The 25,756-nt window shown below is 33.8% G+C and overlaps 2 protein-coding genes across 10 annotated transcripts in view; one reads left to right on the forward strand and one right to left on the reverse strand.

Annotated features, from left to right (window-relative positions):
* LOC106077623 (putative RNA polymerase II subunit B1 CTD phosphatase RPAP2) overlaps positions 1 to 7,435 on the forward strand; it is a 273,180-nt gene extending 265,745 nt beyond the window's left edge. For 4 of the 6 annotated variants that reach the window (XM_056030947.1, XM_056030944.1, XM_056030945.1 and 1 more), the window contains exons 3-11: positions 124 to 222; positions 1,401 to 1,466; positions 1,595 to 1,722; positions 1,922 to 2,999; positions 3,457 to 3,486; positions 3,743 to 3,843; positions 4,021 to 4,101; positions 6,115 to 6,183; positions 7,273 to 7,435. In XM_056030947.1, the coding sequence (XP_055886922.1) occupies positions 124 to 222; positions 1,401 to 1,466; positions 1,595 to 1,722; positions 1,922 to 2,999; positions 3,457 to 3,486; positions 3,743 to 3,843; positions 4,021 to 4,101; positions 6,115 to 6,183; positions 7,273 to 7,426 (1,806 nt within the window). In that variant the 3' untranslated portion in view covers positions 7,427 to 7,435. Of the gene's footprint in view, positions 1 to 123; positions 223 to 1,400; positions 1,467 to 1,594; positions 1,723 to 1,921; positions 3,000 to 3,456; positions 3,487 to 3,742; positions 3,844 to 4,020; positions 4,102 to 4,636; positions 4,758 to 6,114; positions 6,184 to 7,272 lie in introns of all 6 variants that reach the window. The other 2 variants (XR_008778195.1, XM_056030948.1) reach the window with 2 other exon arrangements.
* A 1,042-nt stretch (positions 7,436 to 8,477) lies between these two features.
* The window catches only part of LOC106077614 (angiopoietin-1 receptor-like), an 83,749-nt gene continuing 66,470 nt past the window's right edge, over positions 8,478 to 25,756 (reverse strand). For all 4 annotated transcript variants that reach the window (XM_056029774.1, XM_056029773.1, XM_056029771.1 and 1 more), the window contains 10 exons: positions 25,528 to 25,665; positions 24,570 to 24,727; positions 23,460 to 23,637; positions 22,778 to 22,888; positions 20,866 to 21,062; positions 17,693 to 17,806; positions 15,131 to 15,201; positions 14,873 to 15,010; positions 13,856 to 13,955; positions 8,478 to 12,090 (listed from right to left, as the gene is read on the reverse strand). In XM_056029774.1, coding sequence (XP_055885749.1) covers positions 11,998 to 12,090; positions 13,856 to 13,955; positions 14,873 to 15,010; positions 15,131 to 15,201; positions 17,693 to 17,806; positions 20,866 to 21,062; positions 22,778 to 22,888; positions 23,460 to 23,637; positions 24,570 to 24,727; positions 25,528 to 25,665 — 1,298 coding nt within the window. In that variant the 3' untranslated portion in view covers positions 8,478 to 11,997. The remainder of the gene's footprint in view (positions 12,091 to 13,855; positions 13,956 to 14,872; positions 15,011 to 15,130; positions 15,202 to 17,692; positions 17,807 to 20,865; positions 21,063 to 22,777; positions 22,889 to 23,459; positions 23,638 to 24,569; positions 24,728 to 25,527; positions 25,666 to 25,756) is intronic.

The raw sequence follows: 25,756 nt of genomic DNA on the forward strand, positions 1-25,756 counted from the left end.
AAATCGAATACAATCTTTTTTTTTATAATAAATCTTAAAGCTTTTCATGACAAAGTAAGTTATTTTTAGGGTTAAAAAATATATTTTTAAAAAATCAGAGATCTTTATTTGTATGGCTTACAGGGTCATTTGATTACCAGAGAACATTACAATGACATTGTAGAGGAGAGAGCTATCACCATGCTTTGTGGTTATCCTGTTTGTGGTAAAACATTAGAAAATGTAAGTCTTTTTTTTTTTCAAATTTATCTCTTAAATTTTTAAAATAATAGCATTAGTTAATACTTATTATTATTTTTTTGTTGTTTTACAAATATCACACCATTTAACATGAAATTTTTCTTAAGAATTCTAAAAAAAGTTTTTTTTCTCCATCATTTTTCTTCCAATCCTGCATACTACAAACTACAGAGGTTACTTTAAAAGAGAAGATGATTACATCCTTCTTGTTTCATGTGTCAATCTAGTCATAGAATTTAATTAGTTACCTAAATTCTGTTGTTGGTTTTCCTGGTTGATTCAAGCAAAACATTCCATACTCTATGTTCCTGCCCTATCAATAGTGCAGGAATAAGCTCCCTTATTTTTGGTTCCACCACAATTCGTTCATTGACATTTTGTTTACCGACAAATCGTTCACAACTTTTCATTCACGCGACATTTCGTTCACAATTCGTTCACCTGACATATCGCTCACAGACAACTTGTTCACTGCCTGGTCGTGCGGTTTGCGCGCTGGACTGTCGTTCAGATTTATTGATGGTCCCGGGTTCAAACCCTGCCCGCTCCCATCCCCCGTCGTCCTGCGGGAGGTTTGGACTAGGAAGTAATTATCTTCAACTCTGAAGGAACATCCGAAACATCTTAAACATTTTACATTTTACAAATCATTCACTGACAATTCGTTCACATGTGTTAATATTATATATTCTTGTTGCACGTTTAATTTGTTTAAATTAAAACTTTTGTAGCTATTATTTCAAAAAAAAAATAATAAAATTTGATTGCTAGAGATCGGGCCTAATTCGAGTTTCTTTGTTAATTTTTATTTTTGGTTAATTCTTTGTTAATGAAGACAGTATGTGATAATAATGCTACTTTAAAAAATGCGATCTTACAAAAAGATAGCTGAAAAATTTTAATGGGCCTTCACTTTCATTACTTTCATCATGTAGGCCTTCTTTTACACCCAAGTTAGTCCTGCAGTTCCCTTATTTGATACAAAACAAAATAATTAATTACTACTAATTAATTAATTAATTAACCTTTTTATTGATTTATAATTTGTTAAGTACAATAAATAATTGTGTAAAATTTCAAAAATTGTACCATATAGACAATGTGAGTTGATATAAGCTTTGTAAAAATAATTAATAATATAAATATTTTTTTTTTACTAGATTCCAAAAAAGAAGTATCACATCTCAACTATTTCTAACAAAGTCTATGACATTTCTGAAAGAAAGGTAATGTTTTAAACAGATTTCATTTACTACACATTTAGATAAAAGTTTGAAATGAAGAATAGATGTTATGGTCTGGCTATAGTCTTATATTTTAGATGCTCATGTTATTTTTGATGATTATGTTTCAGAATTTTTGCAGCAACCAGTGTCTAAAAGCCTCCAAATATTTCTGCAATCAAATTCCTGAATCACCATTATGGTCTAGAGAAAAGGAGATATTGCCTGCAATGAAACTAATTCCTTTGGAACTGGACAAGTAATATTAACTGCTAGCTTGTTATTACTTCTAACATTTAACAAAATGTTTTCCTCAGAATTTTCTGTTTTACTAATATTAGATTAAATCAATTATAATTAATGCTAGAAAATAATTTTATTAAATATTTTTATATTATTTTTTTTTTGTTTTAAGTTATTAATAACATATTTTAATTTGTTTTTCAAACTGGTCACAGAGGTATTATTGGTGAAGAAGTAGTTGGAGCATCTCCTATAAAGCTTCTTAAAGAAGAACTATCAAAACTGGATGAATTAGATGCTAAAATGTCAACCCTCAGTTTATCGTCAGAAGAACAAATCAAGCAAGAAAAGAAACATTTTAAAAAAGAATGTTCACTTCCTGATTCTTCTGCAGTTTCAGACAAAATAAAAGATGCATTGTCTTTAATGGAGAATTCTGCCGTGTTAAATGTTACACATGATGAAACTAGTGGGGACATTCATAAGTCAGTTTCTGATCGCAAGAAAGTCCAGCAATTGATCTCTAAAGAAACCAATATTGATTCATCAGTTCCTGAAGTCTCTACTGATCTGTGCTTAAACCCTAACACAACTGCTCATTCTACATCAAAATATATAATACCAACATTTGAACAGCAAAAGTCAAACAAAGCAATTACAGAAAAAATTTCAGCTTCTTCTTCAGTCACTGACCATCAAAATCCAGGAGCTAAACTCGAACAGTTACAAAAAATTTTGTCTAGAAAGAAAGGCATTTTGTCTGAGATGATTGTTGACATGCAGCCTTCAACATTTCTGTCTTTACCTGCCATTGACACAAATAAAAGAGTAGTCCATTATCAGGACTCAGCAACTGCAGATTTAAATCATAAGCAGCTTCAAGAAGATGGCAAAGAAAAAGTCCATAAGAAGGAAAAAAAAGTGACTGGTCAACTTAAAAACATTTTTCAATTACCTTTGCAACAAATAACAAATAGTCTTAAGACATGGGTTACAAATGAAACAAGTTCCTATCTGTTTTCATCTTCAAGTGGTGATAACAATGACAAGTTAAGTTTCTCTGACCCCAAATTACAACAAGAGTATGCTCAGCTTTGCAAACGACTAAATGATCAAGAAAAGGATTTTGATAATTTATTACAAGGAGATGTGGAAAGTGAGGTAAAGGCAAAAGTTCAACTCAAATCAGTCCCAGATTACCAAAAGCTAAAGCAAGAAACTGAATCGTTTCAACTTCAAGTGCTGGAGTTTATAACTGGAAAAAAACCTGAACCTCAAAAAGATTCAGATGAAGTAAGTCTAAATAATATTGAAATTCTTATAAATGCATTTTTAAGAACTATTCAAGAGAGATTTAATATAGACCAGGGAAAAGAGACTTTTAAAAAAAAAACACTTTCTGTCAGAGATTTAACGATGGGATAAAAAACAATTTCTAGTTTAGTGATAACATTTTTAATGTTATATTATACAGTTTATTGGTTATGCATGCAGTCAGTCACCATAAAAAATGATTTAGAGATTAAGTTGACCCAACATTTCTGATGATTGTTTTTCATAAATGGAAACACTCTTCAGGCATATTGACATACAAATCCAGCAGAAAACTGGCTTCAGTGTCTCTTTCTGACACTAATCTTTAAAGTTTCAATGTCTCTTTCTGACACTAATCTTTAAAGTTTACTTTCTATCAAATTCATTAATTGAAAGATCCAATTTGAGTCTTGTACTTTTGATCTAAAATTTTCAGATTCAGCATAGGGAAATGGCAAACTGTCTGGTGAGTTGTCTAATTGAATTATTTCCCCTGGGCATGTTAGCAGCATCTGACAAGCATTTCTTGATGAACTTGCCATCTAATAGAATCTTGTTCTATTTTATGATCTTGTGGAATAACTCCTAAAATTTTGTTAAGATTGCAACATTTACAAAACTTTCAATTACATTATATGCTCTGTGGGCCCATACTTTGCCAATCTCTTAAGTAGACTTGAAATTGATAAGCGTTTGTTCATTTCTTCTCAATTTCTTCTCAGACGCAGGATGATAATACAAATTCTGTCTACTTGCCAACTATAGATTCTTATGACCAACAACAGATCAGAATGAGAATAGTCTTATACCAACTGGATAAAGTGTTAGTAAACAACTTTTTATTTTCATCAAATGTCAGATAAATTTTAAAAATAATTTCATTATTTTCATCACTGTAAAATAATAGTTCACTTTGTTCAATATTTTGCTATCATTAAATAAATGCAATGTGTTTCTTTCTTGTTTATGCTGTTTTTTTAATTTTGCTAATTCTAAACAGAATGCCAGATCTTTTAGCACCTTTATCTCTGCCTCTTCAGCTTATTTCATCGTTAATTAGGGAGCTAGTCTCCACATTCAAGTAAGTATTCTACATTCAAAACAAAGAGTAACAAATTCTTTAAAATAAAATTTTATGTCAGACATCCACACTTTACTTTATAATGCACTGTTTAATGGTGAAAGCTGATACCTGGTGCCACAAACCGGGAGCTATGGGCAGATGGAGCAAGTCAGCCTAGTACGGCAGTTCATCTAAGACAGGGGGCGGCAACCTTTTGGGTAGGAAGAGCCAAAAATTACTCTTTACAAAATTTCAATGTTTTTAAAGAGCCACAATTTTTTTCTTCCAAACAATAAATAGTACTTGCATAAAAAAAGTTTTTTGATTAAAAAAAACAACAACAAAATTATTATTTAAGTATAAAATTTAAACAATAAAACATTTACATACAACACCAACTTGTACTTCAATAAACATTTGAGCAAACAAATTCAATGGGAGTTATTGATTTGGTTTTAGAAAATTTGGATACATTTTGCTCATAATTTATTTTTAGTTTCAAACACAACTGTTAATTTTCTATTGTTAGTTGGCTTCTTATTTTACTTTTAAGTATATTCATGCAAGAGAACGCTTGCTCGCACGAATACACCGATCCAAAGATAGTCAGTCTTCCAAATGCCAACTTTTTCTCCTGACTGAAGCAATCTGCAAGACTATTCCATGCGTCGAATGTAAGTGCCTCAACTTGCGACATTTCTTTTAAAGCTGTCCACGTTTGTTGCGTTTCATACATTTCTGAACCTAAAACTCTTCCAACCTGATTTTCAACTCTGTACATTCTCAACTCCGCCAAGCTTTACATTTAAATTGATCAATTGCATGTCTAGAGATCCAGTATCAATTCCAAATGTCTCAATGTGGATTTCATTACAATTTGTGTTGAGAGGATTTTTTATAAATGCTACTATTGTTTTGTTTGTTTTGAACTGCTCAAATCTGTCAGCAAATTCATCTTTCATTTTTTAAATAACTGTGCTGAAGTAATTCATGTCAACAGTTGCACTGGTTTTATTGCAACATTACTTTATAAATTGAAAATGAAGTAACTGACGCTCTGAATATCTTCTGCAAAAAGAATACATTTTTCTTCAAAACAAACCAAATCTTCTACCAAAACATCGGCTGGGTTTCCCTTTTCTTGCAGTTTTAGATTCAGCTCAATTAATTCCACTGTTATAGCCACCATAAAGTAAAATGCTTGCAACCATTTGTCGTTCTCTAATTCAGGGTGATTAATGGCTTTTTCATTTAGGGATGTATTTAATTCATTCAAGCACAAAGCAAAACGTTTCAGCACCATATCTTTGGAGAGCCTTCGCACTTTATTGTAAAGAAGGAGGTCGGAATACTGAGTCTCCATTTCCTTAAGAATTCTTTAAACTGACGACGGTAGAGTGCTTTTGACAATCTTGATAACCAAATCGGCCAGAAATGTTTGGACATGAAGCACTTCTTGGTATATTATGCAGTGAAACGTTTAGTGGTTCATTTTGCGCCAAAGAATCGTAGTTGTCACTTTATTTTTTCCTGTCATACTTCTGGCTCCATCAGTTGTTATTGAAACGATTTTATTTCTATCGATTATATTGTCTTCAAGGTATTTTTGCATGACATTAGCTGCATCTTCTCCTCTAGTTTGTTCTTTTGGACCCTGGGAAGACATATACCTGACAAAAAGGTCTACTTGTGCCGTGTCTTTTGTGATGCAAAGATAGTCTTCCAATGTGCCCTGGTGCTGCTTCAAAGCGGCTACACAAGTCAAACCAGTGATTCATCTGGGCTCACCCCTTGTCTTTCAAGACAGAGGGAGCCATGTAACGTTTAGTGTAGTATCTTATCAATGTCATTAACAGATAGATTCATAATGAAATATATGTTTTTAATTTTATGATTTCAAATGATGAACCAGTAGTTCAATTGGAAAATATTCTGATTTATTATTTAGGTTGTTTAATGAGAACATTTTGAAAAACAAATGTACTTAATAAAGGTCTTACTAATAAAATGATTTTTTTTGTTTGTTTGTAGATTGCAGAAGGACACAATAGTTTTTAAACCATCTGAATGGACACTCATTGCTATTTTAATCTTAAAGATGTAAGTTTTAGTTATGCCTGATTATTGCAAATGAACTATTATTTCTTTAGGCTGTTTCCTGAGATTATGTGATACAGATGAACTATTATCATTTAGGCTGTTTCCTGCAATTATGTGATACAGATGAACTATTATCATTTAGGCTGTTTCCTGCAATTATGTGATACAGATAACTATTATCATTTAGGCTGTTTCCTGCAATTATGTGATACAGATGAACTATTATTATTTGTAATGTTTCAAACGTAATAACTACTATTTTAAAATTGGCTAAAAATAAACATTTAAAAGGCTGCGCATTTACTTGTATTATACTCATGTGCTAATATGTTTATATTGCATCATTGTTTGTTATGAATGTTTTTGAGAGAGTACTTGAAAGGGTGTGACGAAATAAAATGATAGTCTTCTATGTCTATTTGTATAAACACAAAGTCTCTATTATTATTATTGTTGTTATTAATTAATGTCTACAGTATTTTATTTATTTATCTGTGACAACAGAACAACTCATGTATTGTACTAGTTTAATATAAGGTAAAATTATTGTTGAGAAAATGTTTTACTTGTATATACATACGTATGCTTCCAGTATGATGTTAATATTTTCTGATTGACTTGTTGTTCCACACTACATAACAAGGGTACTGCAAGCAGTACTTACTGAACTATTTTTTTTTCTTTTTCAAATGGACAGAGGCCAACTAATTTTGTTAAAAATTCTAACAGATCAATTTTTACTCTTGACTATACATTTATTGATACTGGGTATTTAGATGTGGTTAGTCTTTGAATCAATAGTTCTATGATCTCTACAATTTTGTAAGTCAAAAGATCTGTTGTAGAGCTGGTAGTATTGAAAGAACAGAAAGCTGTTTTTTCTGTGGGAAGAAAGGCTTTCAAGAGTTTTGTATGTGCCATGTGAAATAGGATCTATCTTTTCTGCAAGGTGTATATAATACCATGAAAATTTATCTGTATCTATCAGAAAGAAAGCGATGTTGACAAATACTTCATTATTGCATTTGTTGGGATTTTATTATCCCTATCTTCTCCATTCAGATACATATATTTTCTTTTTTTTTTCAGGTTATCCAAGAAGTCTAAATCTATATCTGAAGCTTTTTGTCAAGATGCAGCATTGAGATATTTTTCCATTTTGTTAAAAGGAATTGATCATACAATGGAAGATTTCGACAAATTAACTGATGATATACTTTCTTGTTGTAATAAAATGTTATAAATAAATTCATTTTAGAATTTGTGGTGATTTTTTTTTAGAACTAAACCTAATCACAATCCATTTTCCATCAGCTTTGACTAATGTTGAAAAACAAATGTTATCCAATTAAAAGAAACAACTGTTGGTTAGACAGTAAATTATAACATTTAGAAACAAATTTAACACACTAAAATGATTCAAACAAAAATAATATAGGTGTAATAATAAACATGATCTTAAAGAATTCATAATTTGCTCAAAATCTGTAATCCCATGGTAAGTTATTTTTAAATTATTTATTATGTAATTGGAATTTCAAAACTAAGAATTAAATTAGGCCAACACAATTGCTGACACCAGTTGTGAGTGTAAATCTGTTCTTCAATCTTTTAATTACTGAACTTATTTTTCTCCTATAGTTTGTTCATTTAAAAAAAAAAAGTGTTCTTGAGTAGAGAAGCTGCATACATAGTAACTGATTTTCTTTGTGGGCTTCTTTTGTATTATTGTATTGACTCGAGTAGCAAGACAATAATATAATTATCTACATACCTTTAATGGAGTAGACTCATAGCGATATAAAAAAAAAGAGAATAGAGCAGACAGACTATTTTGAGAAAATGAAGATAGTTTACTAACTAGTTCACTCCATGTGCTATGCAGTTTTTGTAGGCTACAGCTTAATTGTCTAGGCTTATGTCCAACTGTCCAGTTTGGAAAAAGCATGTCAGTTTACCAAGGCTCATCCCTGATGTCAGTTTGCCAAGGCTCATCCCTGATGTCAGTTTACCAAGGCTCATCCCTGATGTTAGTTTACCAGGGCTCATCCCTGATGTCAGTTTACCAAGGCTCATCCCTGATGTCAGTATACCAAGGCTCATCCCTGATGTTAGTTTACCAGGGCTCATCCCTGATGTCAGTTTACCAGGGCTCATCCCTGATGTCAGTTTACCAAGGCTCATCCCTGATGTCAGTTTACTAAAACTTAAATCTGCCCCTGATTTATTCCAAAATCTAACCAGTGTCCAACTCAATTAGACCCACACAAAAGTTTCAATAATCAAACAAATAATTTAAATTTGAAAAGGAAAATGTATTTTTTTTATATTCTTAATATTATTTACAAAAACAAAGTGGCCTGTTTCCCTTCATGCTGAGGCTACATGTTTGATGTCAACAAAATATACAGTAAATAAATTTAGATCTATGTTATTTGACTTTATGAACAACTAAGCATGAAAAAGTGCAGCTTATAAAACAAAGTCTAAGTGAGACTTAACATAATTTCAACAAAAGAACTGAAACAAAAATGTATCAAAGTATTACAAAAATATTGATTATTTGCTTTATATATGAAAAATATTTTCATAACTTTTTGACTGCAGTTACATACATTTACGTCAATACAATAAAAACCCACAACTCCATTCACTTTTATTACTATGTGTTTTAAAACATTACCATCATTGTGCTAATAAAAAGAGACTTTAGATAATTGTTTATTGAATGTTTAACATTAGAAATTGTGGTATAAATAGCATAGACAAACTCTCTGTCAAAGGTAATAATAAACTCCATCATTACTGCCTTTAGAGCAATTAATTTATCTTATCTTATAATCTTATATAATATAGACGTTACTTCAAAAAAGAAGATGATTATGTTCTACGCGTCATGCATTCAGTCATGCATATCAACCAATGACTTAAATTCTTCCAAGTCACTGGTTTTCCTGGCTAGCTCAGGCAATCCATTTCATGCTCTAATAGCACTAGGGAAGAAGGAGCATTTGTACAAATTTGTCCTAACATTTATTAATACCACTGCGTTTTCTGCCAAGTATTCCCTCTATTTTGAAACAGAAAAAAAAACTAATCTTTGTTAGATTCACACTAATGCAACAATGGATAGAATTGAAATTATCTGCTGATACATTTCTCAAACAAAGACGGATTCATTAAATTGGACAAACTTAGATTCTAGTTAAAGCTTGATATGTCTATAAGTAATGGACAATTTTAAATAGGCTACAAGTAAGTGGACAGTTTTAAATATTACGGGGAAGTTTTATCTTTAAACAATGCTGTATTTATTAAAATTATGTCACATTAAAAAAATTTATGATAGGCCCTATATTTCTATATTTGTCAAAAATTCAATTTGTGAGTTCATAGTGAATTAAAAACTCAAATTCTTGTTGTGCTCATTGGACATTTACACATTTGTTTAGTGGTTTACAGCCATTTCGCTACTCAGACATTGTCTTGAAAAACATGTTGGTTGGTAGAGTTTGGCTTTGTCATACATTTAGATATTTAAAAGCCAATGAAGGTAACACAATAAATAACTATATAAATATATATACAAATGTACTCTGAATTAAATATACACATTATAATTAAATCAACACACCATCTTCAAATACAATTTGAGTTATTGTTAGTTTGAGCAAATAAGAATATTTTTTTGAAGGGAAGACAGATACATAATTACATTTTTTGCTAGATCATTGTTTATATTTCACCCCCTTGACCCTTGTGTAAATTCAATTCAGCAAAATATTATTTTGCACATTCTAAATACTGTTACAATGCATCAGATCATGTTCATGTTATATATACTTCTAGTACCACTGTAAAATAATAAAAAAAAAGTGTTTAAAAAAAACAAAACAAATACACATGATGTCAAAACTAAATTACACCTTCAAATGTTAAAAAATATAAAAAAAAATACTTTATCCATGACAGCCTATTTGATCTAAATAAAAACTACTTTAAAAGTACAAGAAAAAACAATATGTCATTTAGCAAGTCATAGCACACAGTTTAGGATGTTTGATTTTTATTTCTATTTATCATAACAGTAACTTTAAGTCTACAGTGAGATAATGTGGTCAAGAAAAGGATCCAAATGATTGGATATTTGTTCAACTCCATACTTATCTGACATGATGTCAAAGAGGCAGTCTTGCCCTGCTCTCAGAGAGCTCAGATGTAAATGAGTATTTTAAAGAATTAGAACACATTGAAGAATACTGTAAAGATAATTTTTTATTATTAAATGTAAAAAAAACCAAAGAAATGATAATCGATTTTCGCAGGGACAAGAGGGAAAATGATATTGTTTCTGTAGCTGGAGAGACTATTGAAATTGTGCAAACCTTTAAATACCTTGGTACTATCCTAGACAATAAACTAAATTTTACTGCAAATACTGATTATATCAGCAAAAAAGGGCAGCAAAGATTACGACTACTAAGAAAACTGTCCTCGTTTAATGTTAGCGAAAAGGCCTTGGCTATGTTTTATCACGCTCACATCTGCAATATTTTCAGTTTCAATATCACTGCCTGGTATGGCAATCTGAGCATTAAAAATAGGAATAAACTTAATAGAATCCTCAATGCTGCTGGCAAAATCATTGGCAAAAAACAAACCCCATTTGGGCAGTTGTTTGAGACAAACATCTATAAAAAAGCTAACAAGATCCTCGAAATAAAGAATCACCCTTTGTGTCAGGATTTCGTGATTTTACCATCACAAAAGAGATACAAGACACCGATAGCAAAGACAAACAGACACAAATACTCTTTTGTTCCCCTGGCAATCAAATCATTAAATAAGAACAATCTGGTATAAACTTTGTCACATGTAAATTATGAGTGAGTCTGGTGTGAATGTACACTTTGGTTTCTTATAGTTATAATGTTTTTTGTTTGGTGTAATGCACAAATTGTAAGACAAATTTCCTGACGGATAATAAAGATTATTATTATTATTATTATTATTATCTGGACAATTTTAAGCGTTTCAAACATATAAAGGAAACTTTTGTTTTTCCTTTTCTACACATCATTAGCCTAAATATTGTTTCAGAAATGATTCAACTAGTTGTGATATAGAGTTACATAGATACAGACATACATAAAGAATCTAAATATAACCCTTATTGAAGATACTGTCTTTATCTTATCATATCTTCTTATAAAATACAGACGTTACTTCAAAATCTAAGACTTAGCATATAGTTATATTTATTATGATAATTAAATGAATTTATTGACTACATTATTTGCATACATTTCAAAAACAATATTTTCATTGACTATGTGAATTTGTTTAAAATTCAGAGCCAAATCAAATCAAAGCACAGCTTTCAAGCAGCAGGTAACTGAAACAAAATCACTTTTAGGCATAAGGAAAAAATCCAATCAGTTCATCACATTCATGTTCCAATGCTTGTGGCAGCAATCAGCCAAACTAATGACATATAGTGAGAATATACATTCTAAAGCTTTTCTTAGCACAAAAACTCCAGGCTGGTTTCTCTCACATACAGAGAAAACATTTTCATTCATGTTGTATTGTACTTTGGCAACTGCCTAAATTCAATGTAAAAAGAATGTGTAACAATTTCTACTATACTATTGATATACCAAAAGCCCTGTAAAATATGTCCAAACTCTTGTGGTGATGCTATTCAGTTATTGATACCTTTTTTTTAAACCAACAGCCTTTTTAAGTCAAATTATAGACTTGCTCTTGGCTTGTTTTAGATTTATTCTTGTTTTATTTCTTTCTTTCTTTGTTCTAAGAAGAATTGGAGTTGGAGTTGGAATTCTCCCTGTCATGGTCAATCTCTGAGTAGAAAGATTCCTCTTGAACTGTAATGTTCATATAGACCTACAATAGGACAAAGACAAAACATTTTTAATGTTTGAACAAGTTATTCAAAGCAACAACAGCATAATACCTCCCAGCCACACTCACCTTGAACTTAATGAACAATTGTCAAATTTGTACTTTGAAGTCACACCAGTCTTCTAGAGTAGTTTTAACAATTTTCTTTGTGTTACGACCAAAACCCAAAGTGTGGCTAGTTTGCGAACTAGTCAAGGCGAGTGGACAATAACACTTATTCTACTTTCCTCAATCACTCCACGAAAGGTAGGGAAATCCCTGACATATATAATATTGATGTGCCGATTAAAGACTGATAAGTGGTGCACCAGTTGATTCCTTTGTAATATCGGGTGGCTTTGTCTTGACAATAATTTTCAGTTGGTCTGCTGATTTTTTTTTTAAAGAATGTCTTGCTTTTGACAAATTTTTATTTTTTAATTTGACACCGAATTCATTGTGAGTACTACTTCTCGGCTCGTGCAAAGCAAAAAGTTTTGGCATCAAATATTTTTGCGGTAAATGTTTTAGACACATTATGTATAATCATTTTTTTTTTGTCTTTAAAAAACGACACATATGTTTTGTATGTGTGTTAGTATTAAAAGTTAATACTTTTTTTTGTGTGAAAAACAATAATTTGGCACACCTCGTCTAAAAGAATGAAGGAAATGAGAAAGAATGTCAACATCTTGGTCTCAGGTATGAATCTAACATTTAGCTTCTCAATGTGTCACATAGTCAAAACGTTTATTCATTACATTTTTTTGGAGGAAAACTACCATAGGAATTAGGATAGTATAGTAAAACAAATGTTTTGTCTTTCTTCTAGCGCTAGAACGGCCCGCGTACCGTCGCTTGTGTAAGTAGAATTTTCTATAGCATTCTTTTTTGTTAGAAGGTAGGGAAAAAGATTCACATGGAGAGCAAGCGTAAATGAAGAGTCCTGGATTGCATACAAAAAGTAGAAAGATTGGCGAAAGTGCAACGGCGCCTAGTGATTCTAGAAGCCCAACCTGTAACAGTGTATCAAGGATTGGTCTCTTTACTCACATGAGAATTGCAAAGGGAAAAGATAGTTTCTTCAGACGGAGAATGCCACAGACAGAATTATATTAACCAATGCCAATAATACATACTCCGTACCGTCGCGTCTCCACAATGACTAACCGAAGACCATGGCTACACCCGATACAATTACACTACTAAGTTCTCAACAAATTTAAAAATCACAATCTGCTGTGTGATTCGAAATGTCCAAGAAGTTCATCTTGTTGTAACAAGTAAAGATAGCAATTAATCATTTTCTATAATAAAGTAATTTGACGGATCAAACGTAAGGTATTTTAACAAATCTGTACATAACCATTTCCTGCCGACTTTGGCCGAGCATCCAAGCATTCCTGGTCATTTTGTGACCTGGCTGGCCATTTCACACATTGTGCGGTCAATATCATATTAGAATAATGAACATGAAATTAGCATGGTTTATACTTTCTTCAAAATAACTTTCTACGAGTTGTGTTTTGAAAAGAGAAAACATTGAAACAATATTCTTGTTCTTTTTCCTTCAACGTGCTGTACGTGACATGCTGAATATTAAGTTTATTGTTTCATTAACAGTTTCAGTTTGCAATGCCATTTAAAACCAAAGGGCAAATTTTTAAGGCGCTATGACGACAGAACACATACAACAGAAATAAATAGTTAAACTAGGTAAGCTTAATGTTCTTCTTAATCGTGTAAGTAGAAACAAAAAATTAACTACCTGGCTATTTTCTAACATTCTTTGTAGTCTTGCGGTCAGTTCGTCGATTGTTGGTCGCCTTTCCGGTACATCGTTCCAGCATTGTAGCATCATTCCATACCTATGTAAGGACAAGGGACAGATTGCAATAAGTGTGCTTTCCTAAAAGTCTACAAGAAGTGCTTACTTTTAAAACATAGACCTGAACTTTGAAGTCTGCTAAGAAGAATATTATTTTTGTAACAATATTAGGCTTCATATGTTTTTTAAAATAATTTCCGAAATCCGAATCATTATGTTGTATTGAACTTTAATTAAATAGTGATGTTAGGATATACATTTTTAGCCATATCTTTTGGAAGACGGCTCCTGCTTTCCTTATCCAACATGCAAAATCGTGATTTGCATCTCCATCGCTTGTAATAACATTGCCTAAATAGATGAACTGTCCTATCTGTTCAAGCTCTAGTTATACAAATCAATCCTCCTGGAGACCATACTCAATACAATCATTATCCCAGCGGCCACCTACGATTGCGAGATGTGGAACTGAAGGTAGAAAATGACCAGACAACAGCGATGGTTGAGAAGTAGTCTAAAAATAGAATAGTGGAGTCATGTCACATTCATGATTGCCATGGTGACCATGACATTCGCGGGACATAGCCTTAGGCTAGACGAAAGTCAGCCATAACATGGAAGCCGAAAAGAGGAAAGAGAAAAATAGGACAGCTACGCGTAACATGGCGTCACACCTTCTTAGAAGACTTGGAATAGGCCGTGGAAGTCGCCTATGACCAATCTCTGGAAGAGAACTTGCCGCCCTATGCGTGGAATGGCGCGGAAGGACCTAAGTGTAAGTCTAAGGCATACATTTTACAACCAAACAGTTGAATCATTATATTATGCAAATGTAGTATTGTGCCTATACAGCATTTGTTTACAGCACAGAGCTAAGAAGTCTTTTAATGGCACACTTGAACTTGTTCTCAATACATGAAATCTAGATCTCTAAAAGCCAAACCAATGTGTACTCACATGTCCTGGTCACACAGCCTTGGTTTTCTCAATCTGTGTCCATCTTTCAGATATGAGAACAACTGCTGACTGTCTATAGAGGAATACGGAGTCCCACCAAGGGTGAAGATTTCCCACAGCAAGACACCAAATGACCATCTGTAGTGACACTCATCGTATTATTGATCATGTTTACTGTCTGAAGGCTTAGATACTTAAAGAAATTAAACCTAAAATGAAAATGTTTTCTACACTCCATTAGATTTCATAAGCACTTACACATCGCTCTGAAGTGTGTATGTGTTATTGAACAATGATTCTACTGCCATCCATCTGATAGGTACTCTAGTCTGTGAACACATTACATTAGTATATAAATACTAGAAAGGCCTACTAACTGCCCAGATACATTGGAAGATAATTTGAAATTACATACAGAACTTTTTATTCACTTAAGTTACACGCATCTTTCATTTATGAAATGTTTTGACCTTAAAGTCATACTTTTTTATGCTACTTTCTTTGACGAATATTCAATGATTCTTTTTTTAAATGCTAAAGAAATGTGAACAAAGAGTACCCACAAAACACTTTTGATTTGTCTAGTTTGAACGTGCGAGCGTCTTGATTGTTGAATATTGTGCTAAGATATGTTAACTAGGGTGACCCGTCAAAATAGCGCGGACAAAATAGCACCGACGTATATATGATGTGTATAAAAGTACCGGATTATTAGTAATTTATGTCCTGGGCATCATTTTTGTTGATGTCTCTGTCTTTTTCAATACTAATAGATCTGAAAGTATGCCATATTTGCAGAGAACGAGAGTCCTTACATTTTTATATCATTCCCCTTTTTCACCTTTGATTAAAATGCATAACTTGCTAAAAAATAGGATTCTGAAATGTGGTGACCCGGCAAAATAGGATAGGAAAATACGAAAGTGTGTTCTACTATAATCAGAAATCTGCGGCATCTTTCTTTGATCAAAACAGGGCGTCTTTTGCCGCAACATTGGCAAACTTAGGTGTGCCACGATTAGTTAAGATGGCGATCACATTTCTTATCGTTTGTTTCATCTCAGGCAGTGACTGACCAATTCAAACTATGATTTTGCTATGTCCTGTCCGTCATTGTCTAGCACCATCAAATAGATGTCAAATTTGATGGAATTTCTACATAACATTTCCTAAAATTTAACTTTGTCGAAGTTTGTGTGTGTGTGTTTGTGTGTGTAAATTTGACAAGTATCTTTGCGTGTTTTCGAAGTACACTTTTATAATGTAAATAACTGCTTTATTTTGAAATTATTCATTTTACCTTATTATGATTTTTGCTTATTTATGTTTTAAGATATCTAAAGTGTTTCCTGCAAAATGACTGTAAAAATAATGATAACATTAAAAGAAAAAAAAAATATTGGCTCTCTTAATATTTTACGATATCTAAACTATTTCTTTCAAAATGACTAAAATAGATTTTTTTCTGCGCTATTTTGTCGGCGCTATTTTGTTCGAGCTATTTTGTCCGCACTATTTTGTCCGCGCTATTTTGTTCGTGCCATTTTGTTCGTGCTATTTTGTCCGCGCTATTTTGTTCGTGCTATTTTGTCCGCGCTATTTTGTTCGTGCCATTTTGTTCGCGCTATTTTGTTCGTGCTATTTTGTCCGCACTATTTTGTCCGCGCTATTTTGTTCGCGCTATTTTGTCCGCGCTATTTTGTTCGTGCTATTTTGTTCGCGCTATTTTGTCCGCGCTATTTTGTCCGCGCTATTTTGTTCGTGCTATTTTGTCGGCGCTATTTTGTCCGCGCTATTTTGACGGGGTACCGTTAACTAGCTTGTAGAAGCTATTAAGTTTGTTCTGATCACTACCAAGGGTTATACTGGCAACATTCTCAAAGTGATGCATTAAAGTTTCTTACGATTTCAGCTAAAGAAGACAACAAATGAACGACTTAGAAGAAACATGCGGCCTAGGCCTCTTGCCTCTTACTTTGAGGAAGAATCGGGCTGATAATTGCACATGTAAATAATTTTCCCAAAACGATCCCAAATCGAGGCCCCTTAAGTGAATTGTTAACCAGACGACAATACACATGAGCTTCTTCCTTTTGCTATCAGAAGAAAGACGTTTAAAAAATTAAAGGTATCAATAGTTTTGAAAGTATAAATGTAAGTGCACAATATGTCCTGTTATTGTAATCACAATGGTACAATGTTGTTTAGATCTGACTGGTAGAACTGTATTTCAAATAGGTGGCAATCTTTTGTTTTTAAACTTCATTGATCACAATCTCTAAACAAAAAAATCATTCGACATCGTTTAAAATATGCGACCACCTACCAACTATGAGCATGTGTGATCGGGGGTTTTCAAGTCTTTACCTTGTACAACTTGTACTAATAGCATAAGACGTCAATAGCCAAGAAAGAAAGTCTTGCTTAACAGCTGAATGTGCCAGCTAATGTTGTTTATATGTCAATGATGCGAATGTTCTCCTTGCCACACTCGGGCTTGTATACACGTGTTTACTATCTTTTGCATTTTTTTTTCTGGACACCGGTTTTGCATACACATTAGGTCTACGGCCTTGATAAGAAATCTAACTCCCTCAATACGTGCTAATAACTAGGGAGTTCGTGTTTTCAAAAATTTAAAGATTTTGACACAGGACCGCATGTAGAACAAAAGTAGAAAAAAAAACACGAAACATTGGCGCCATAAATTTATCAGCAGACGTAAACCGTGACTATTAGGTTTGATTTAAGATTGGTTTTCTTGCAGTTACGATTCATGTAAGAATTTTCCTTACTGCTATTAATGAGCAGGCTACTTACACTGGACGTTTTAACGTAAGTCTGATCATTTTTGGACAGTCCGAAATCTGCAATTTTGGCAACAAGTTTTTCTCCAAGTAAAACATTCCTGGCTGCCACATCTCTGTGAATGATCTAAACAAAAACAAAAGTACAAAAAAAATAATAATTGTTGGTGATAAAATTAAAATTGACGAAATTTCTTTATGTTTTTTTTTTAGAAACACAAATAACGAATAACCAAATTCTTGACTTTTTATTCAGTAGCATATCGATCTCTTTGTATGCCATTAAGTTGTCACGTGTTCATCAGAAAAAAATAGCCCTAGATAATGGACTTTTGGTGTTCATAATCAATATACTGTAATCGTGTATGAATGTTATGTTTTATTATATGTGTTAAGTAAATTGTTCAGATTCCTTTTCTTGGACATCTTGAACTGACATACATTTTTTAATGTAAATGTACTAAACAGCTAATGGGGGTTAAAGTGGTCCCCATGTAACGTTGTGAGTTGTCAGCAAACGATCTCTTCTATTGGACTGCTATGGAGCAAGTTAATGACTCACATCCAATGGGATTTATGCACAAAGTAAATGTTTTGACATACTAAAGTGCATTTCTGTCATATTGCAATGTTCATCTTTTCCTTGGCTTTTGTTAAAGTATATTTACATTGTCGAGAGCATGACTGAGATCTCTATGTATTCAAAACAGAATTCAGGATTGGGTTAGAAGGGGGAAAACACCGAAGATAAAAGAAAAGACTGCAGTAATTGTTTCCTTTATTTAATGATGGCAGCTATTGCAGTCAGAATGTCATACTTCTGTGACGTCATGGGCGGATCACGCACGTCTAGGCCTCCATCAAAAAGCTTCGCTCTTCCGGTACCGGCAGGCAATCTTTTCCTATCGTGACATCAAATAGCTAGGCAGAGATAATATCATTCGTTCTTGAACAAAGCTGTTTAGGTTACGACAGATACACACACACACACACAAACGCACACATGACACATTTGTACACACCGAAATATAGGCTACAGTATTCATACAGACACACTTACATGCCACAAAAACTTATACAGACACACATATTACACGAGTAAAAAATGTTGGCCAATACAGACGTTGCCCTATCATAAGATAAACACTTCTACTCCCCCCCCCTCTTTTTTTTTACACTTCTGAATAAATGAGTTACATTGTGTTTTCCTTTTCCATCAACTGTTTACTGCAAGATAAAAACAAAAGAATAAGCCTGCAGTTGTTTTCTCAGGGGCACGAATCCTAAAGCGACCAGTGAAGAAAGTGAAGACATATTCAGCCATTCACAAATGGGAAGTATAGTCTGAGTTTTACTTAATCAAAGTAGTGCACACCTTTTATAGATCACACATACTGTTATGCTTTGTGCACAATCACTGCTCGTTGTAACTCAACACGGCGTATCGCGTATGAGGTATTTCTGGTCTAACGACACCCCACCAAAACCTGCTCTCTTTCACGTTGTAACTATTCCTAAGCTAGGGCATTTTTTGTATTAATAAATCTTTTGTTTTACAGTATTAAATGTAAAGGCTGGATACAAAAAATCAGCGCGGCATGGAAATATTAATTTGAAAGAATACATTTTGGCCTGATAACAAAATGAATATATTATTAAGCTGAAAGTTTGCACAATAATGTATTGGCGTTGACAATACTCCAATCTACTACTTATACAATGTGTGGTTCATATAATTACTGGTAAATTAATCTTTCATTATTCACAGATATGATTAAATATTGAGTGTTTTGTCCCCTTACATAATTGTATGCATTATTTCTCCAACACCATTCTAGGATCAAGCTGAAACTTTAAACAATTATTTATTGTACCTAACAATAATGAATCTATTATAAAATTAGTCAATTAATTATTGGTAATTAATTATTTCGAATATTGATATTGAATAAGGTAAATAACTTTTATATAGTGGAGTTCTTTCCCTTATTTTTTAAAAAGGATTATGCTTGTTTTTAATGCTAAATTACAACAATATAACTGACATCCTAAGTGAAATGGCAGAGGACAGTCTTAATTATAAATGGGCACATGGACTAGAGCAGTGGTTCCCAAACTTTTTTGTCTTGTAGACCCCTTGCCATGTTGTCTGTTTTTCGGTAGACCCCCTGCTTAACTTATATTGTATTTTTGCAAATTCATAAACTTTTTTTAAAAACTGGTTTCTAACTATAGAGAGTTGAAGAGTGAAAAAGTAATTTAATTTAAGCTATAGAGATCTATCTTTTTTATTGATATAATTCAAATTTAACCCAATTAAAATGACAATATGTATTACTGGAACCAAACTTACTGGAATTTTTTTTTTCAGGTTTATCTTCTGTTGCTACGGATAGTATGTTTCATATAGGAATTTGTTTTTCTATGAAATAGTCGTTCAAACCTTAAATTTTAATTAATTAATTAATTTGCATTAAATATTATCGTAAGAAATTTCGCAAAGAGCAGTTTATCGTGCTTTTCTTGATCTTTCATGTGTGGCTCAAAGAATGGGTCTTCAGAACTGTTTTCACTGACAGCAGAAGGCGAGTAACTGTCTCCTTAACCAGTAAGCTTCGAGCAGAAAGGGCTCATTTGCCTTGGCTTGCTACCCACCTAGCAAGTAACACTAGTTACACGTAGACAAAATTAATCTATTAAAATATGTATTGATACAACAATTTAAAGGATTACCCAAAGTACAAATCATTTATTAGTGTATGAAAAAATTACAGTAATGGGATATACAAATTAAAGTCACGACCTGCCTAAATGATATCTATTATCGTAGACCCCCGTGGACATCTCATAGACCCCCAATTTATTTTTTCACTTTCGTAGACCCCTTGGAAGTCTTCGTAGACCCCTAGGGGTCTATATAGACCACTTTGGGAATCACTGGACTAGAGTTTTATTAATTAAAATCGCCTCCACCCCACCCATAGTTTTTTTTGTATTATCCAAGTAGTTTTGTATCAGTCAGACGACAAATTAAAAGTAAAACAACTGTTCTTGCCTTCACCAAGTCTGTATTTCTACTCTCTTTCGGACTTAAGTTCACACACCTTTTGAGAAAGTCTTCCAAAATCAATATTCAGAAGACGATTGTTCTAAGTACCAAAAAGAAGAAAGCAACCCTCTGCTGACCTGTTTGTCTGCCAGATGCTTGAGCCCTTTGGCAGTGTCTAGAGACAGCTTGATGAGAGACTGAGGCCGGAGGGCCGTGTGCAAAGAGGGCGACGTTGTGTTGTCGTACTCGTGGACAGACGTAAGGCGGCGACTGTGTCTCAGGAATGTCCTTAGGTCACCATGTTTGGCGTACTCCATAGCCACGTACATCACACCTAGGTAAATGGTTAGAAGAGCGTCATTCAAGACAGTATTAACATCACACCTAGGTAAATAGTTAGAAGAGCGTCATTCAAGACAGTATTAACATCACACCTAGGTAAATGGTTAGAAGAGCGTCATTCAAGACAGTATTAACATCACACCTAGGTAAATAGTTAGAAGAGCGTCACTAAAGACAGCATTAACATCACACCTAGGTAAATGGTTAGAAGAGCGTCACTAAAGACAGCATTAACATCAAACCAAGGTAAATGGTTAGAAGAGCGTCACTAAAGACAGTATTAACATTATACCTAGGTAAATGGTTTGAAGAGCGTCATTCAAGACAGTATTAACATCATACCTAGGTAAATGGTTAGAAGAGCGTCACTAAAGACAGCATTAACATCACACCTGGGTAAATGGTTAGAAGAGCGTCACTAAAGACAGCATTAACATCACACCTAGGTAAATGGTTTGAAGAGCGTCATTCAAGACAGTATTAACATTATACCTAGGTAAATGGTTAGAAGAGCGTCACTAAAGACAGCATTAACATCACACCTAGGTAAATGGTTAGAAGAGCGTCACTAAAGACAGCATTAACATCACACCTAGGTAAATGGTTTGAAGAGCGTCATTCAAGACAGTATTAACATTATACCTAGGTAAATGGTTAGAAGAGCGTCACTAAAGACAGTATTAACATCATACCTAGGTAAATGGTTAGAAGAGCGTCACTAAAGACAGCATTAACATCACACCTAGGTAAATGGTTAGAAGAGCGTCACTAAAGACAGTATTAACATTATACCTAGGTAAATGGTTTGAAGAGCGTCATTCAAGACAGTATTAACATCATACCTAGGTAAATGGTTAGAAGAGCGTCACTAAAGACAGCATTAACATCACACCTAGGTAAATGGTTAGAAGAGCGTCACTAAAGACAGCATTAACATCACACCTAGGTAAATGGTTTGAAGAGCGTCATTCAAGACAGTATTAACATCATACCTAGGTAAATGGTTAGAAGAGCGTCACTAAAGACAGCATTAACATCACACCTAGGTAAATGGTTTGAAGAGCGTCATTCAAGACAGTATTAACATCATACCTAGGTAAATGGTTAGAAGAGCGTCACTAAAGACAGCATTAACATTAACAAGTGTTAAAACTTTCATATCCTTCAGCTTCCTTTATGCAGCTATTAGATCTAGGATTCTGCTTCAACAATTGAAGGAAATTTAAATTGAGTTGTTTGAATCAGAAAGAAAAATTAAACTTTTCTTTTTGTCTCTTGGTGTTTTAATGCATAAGAAAACATCCAATGAATATAAATGAGGTTAACTAATGTTTAGCCATCCTATGAGAATAGATATATTCAATACATTTCTAATTGGAGGAATTAAAAAAAAAATTCCAGCAATACTGCGATTCCAAGACATACATAGGAAGTAGTGGATGTCAAGTGGTTTTCTTTTTTGTAAGAATCTGTTTTACTTTTAAGATCTGTTTTTTTAAATAGAAATTTAAATTAAATTTCATCTGTGTGAATATTAACAAAACTATCTTGCCAGGATAACTAATAAATTAAAACAATTTAAATCCCCTGTCATAATATAAACGACTTGAAATGTTGTTTGGTATTATACGACCTTATAATCTTCAGTTTGAAAGAAAGTCATTAAGACATGACATATTTCTAGGCTACGTGGAAAATCTGGCCAACCTTTGATGTGGCATGCTCCAACAAGACAGACAACATTCTCATGTTTCCCAACACGCTTTAATATAGACAGCTCGTTCAAGAAGTCTCGCTTGTCTTTGGCAGAGGCGTTATCTAGAGGGGGAAAAACAGGTCAGATTTAACAAGAGTAGGCTTTTTCATAAATATATTCAATAACAATAAAGACAAAATTATCGATAATAACAGTCACATAATAACAACAGTCACATAATTACAACAGTCACGGTAGAGTAAAAGAGTACAGTTCCCTTTCAGATTATGCGGTCTATTAGGGCAGATGATGTAAAGGTCATCTTTTTCTGCGCCCCCCACTGTTAACGAGAGTGTCATGTGGCCAGCACAACAGCCAGCAGCTATTACTTTCCCCCAACAAATGTCAGGTATCCATTAAGGCTGGGTGGACATAGTGGCGCCCTAAAGATCCCGAAATTAAAAATACCAGTTTTCACCATTATTTGAACCCGGGACCCTCCGGTTTGAAAGCCAAGCGCTTTACCACTCAGTCACTGCACCATTTTAAAGTTGTACTATATTAATGCATTAATAACGTGGCTTAGTAGGTATATGTTTATTAGTAATTACCTTGTTTTTTTTAAACATCGGCTAATGTACACTCAGTACTCATCTACAGTATAAGGTAAATAGCAACTAAAATAGTACTGACCTTTCAGTGACTTGATGGCCACCGGCACCTTGACGCCATTAATTTTCACGTGACCTCGCTTAACCTGGCCAAACTGACCATTGCCCAGTAGCTCGTTACTCAGAGACAGTTGACCTCGCTGAAGTTCCCAGGGACTGCCCACAATCTGCTCATATGTGTTACTCAGGTGTTCATTACTCTGTGGACAGTACTCACGCTTGTCAGCAGGCATCGTTACATGAGTATAACCATGCTATTTATTTAAGTTCTTTGCAGTACACAATACATAATCCTACAGTTTTTTTTAAATCTCTTTCAGCAACATTTAAAATGCAAAGCAAAAAAAAAAGTTTGTTTAATAAGGTTTGAAACTTTCTTTCAGACATAACGATTAGCAAGTTAGTGCACAAACCTCTTACATGACGTATGGGGATGGAAAGGAGCAGGGTTCGAACACGAGACATCGAGACAAAACTCCAAAGCACATACAAGTTACACGAAAAAAAAACACGAAAATAGCGCAATGCCATAAATGTCCAACCACACCAGATACACAAGTTATTGAATTACAATTACAATTACAAATTCTGACGTTAAAAGTATGATTAGCAGACGATAAGTGGGTCGGCATGACCGTGACAATGTGTACACTAGCATGGCCGCCTGAGAAGTAAATTTTGGTGAAAGCTCACAACGTCTGTCTCCCGAGCACCAGACCACAACAACTGCACAGCTTCAAATATCACACTGACATACGTAAACAAAATGGGGGTGGGGAGGGGTGTCACCGCCAATAGTTACTCATTTCGATTCCATTTCAATCCTAAGGTTTCCCCGAATCGTCCTGGGTACATCTTTGAAATGAGGTATGAAAAACCTGTCCAATTGATTATCTGTCCTGAATGCTTTGTATTTTAGAAAGGCTTTTATCGTGCACTTATCACTTTTCTATGCACAGCTTGTTAGTGAACAGCAATACCATTCCAAAAGGCGTTTTGTTTTTCTTGCTCTTGTTCTAGTCAGTAGAACATCTCCGTCCAGGAAGACGCAAACGGAAATTTCCCCTAAAAAACCAAGGCCGATAAACATGAAAGACATTCTCAAAAAAAAAAAAAAAAAAAAACTACTCACGGAAGTGTTGTACAGACGTCGGAGCGCTGTTTTTCTGGGTCGGACCACCACAAAGTAGGTAAAGAAGACTGAGATCAAGATGACCGCTGCTACCAAACAAATGATGAGTACAGGGAAGGTGGGTGAGGTGTGGAATGTGTTGGACGTCCTCTGCACTCCTGTGTACAAATATTTAGACACAATTTACATACACATTCACCAGAGCTGTCTAGGACTAACAGGAAAACAAGCATGTCTGTTAACTCGGACACCAAAACAGAGTTTGATCATTTCCTGTTTTAGGAAAGAAAACCATAATGCCCGTCATCCATACCCACCGCCACCACCTGCACTTCTGAGAAGAAGTTGGCGTAGGCTATTCAATTCTTAGTATAGAACCTTAAATACACTCTTGAAAAAACTTCTTTTTTAAACAAAACGTAATGAAACCTTTATTTATTAATATATAGAGATGTAACTTGAGATATATATATATAATAGTAACAAAATGAAATGATACTTAAACAACATTTCACTACAAAAACACGTCTATACTCTCTTTACGTCTCTGATTAGCCTCTCAATCAACTATCACCCACGTGACTTCTTAACATAAATTGACAGGCCAGCTCATGGTTTCACCATTTTACACCACCAAAAACTAACGCTCCCTTGCCACATCGTTACCTTGGAAATACACACATGACGTAACAGTCGATCAAACGTGACCAACACTTGTCTAAGACTTGTGTCCTCATTGACATTTACTTCTCAAGACATTGAGGATAGCGAGAATTTCTCATAGCCACATCACAAGATGAACTATTGACCCGAATGAAGGTGTTGAGAACAAAGCACTTTGCTCACCAGAGAGTGGAAACCTTTTTTGTTCATCTGAACTAGCAATATTTGTGTTTTGTTGGTCATGAGAAAGAGAAACATCTCATTGAGTTATTAATGAAGCAAAAGACACATTTACCTGTGTCACAGCGTTCTCCTTCCCAGCCATCCTCACATCTGGAGAGACAGATACCAGTTTGAACATCGCAGGTGGTACCACTGAGACATCGTCCGCAGAGAAATTTACAGCTTTCTCCGTAAGTGCCCGCCGTGCAATCTTTGAAATAAAGGTTGAAACAAAGAAATAAGTTTGGATTGACTCACTTGGAAGTTTAAACATTGTAGGTCTTCAAACATTACTTCAAATT

This window comes from Biomphalaria glabrata, chromosome 5 (assembly GCF_947242115.1).
Source record: "Biomphalaria glabrata chromosome 5, xgBioGlab47.1, whole genome shotgun sequence".
Lineage (NCBI taxonomy): Eukaryota > Metazoa > Mollusca > Gastropoda > Planorbidae > Biomphalaria > Biomphalaria glabrata.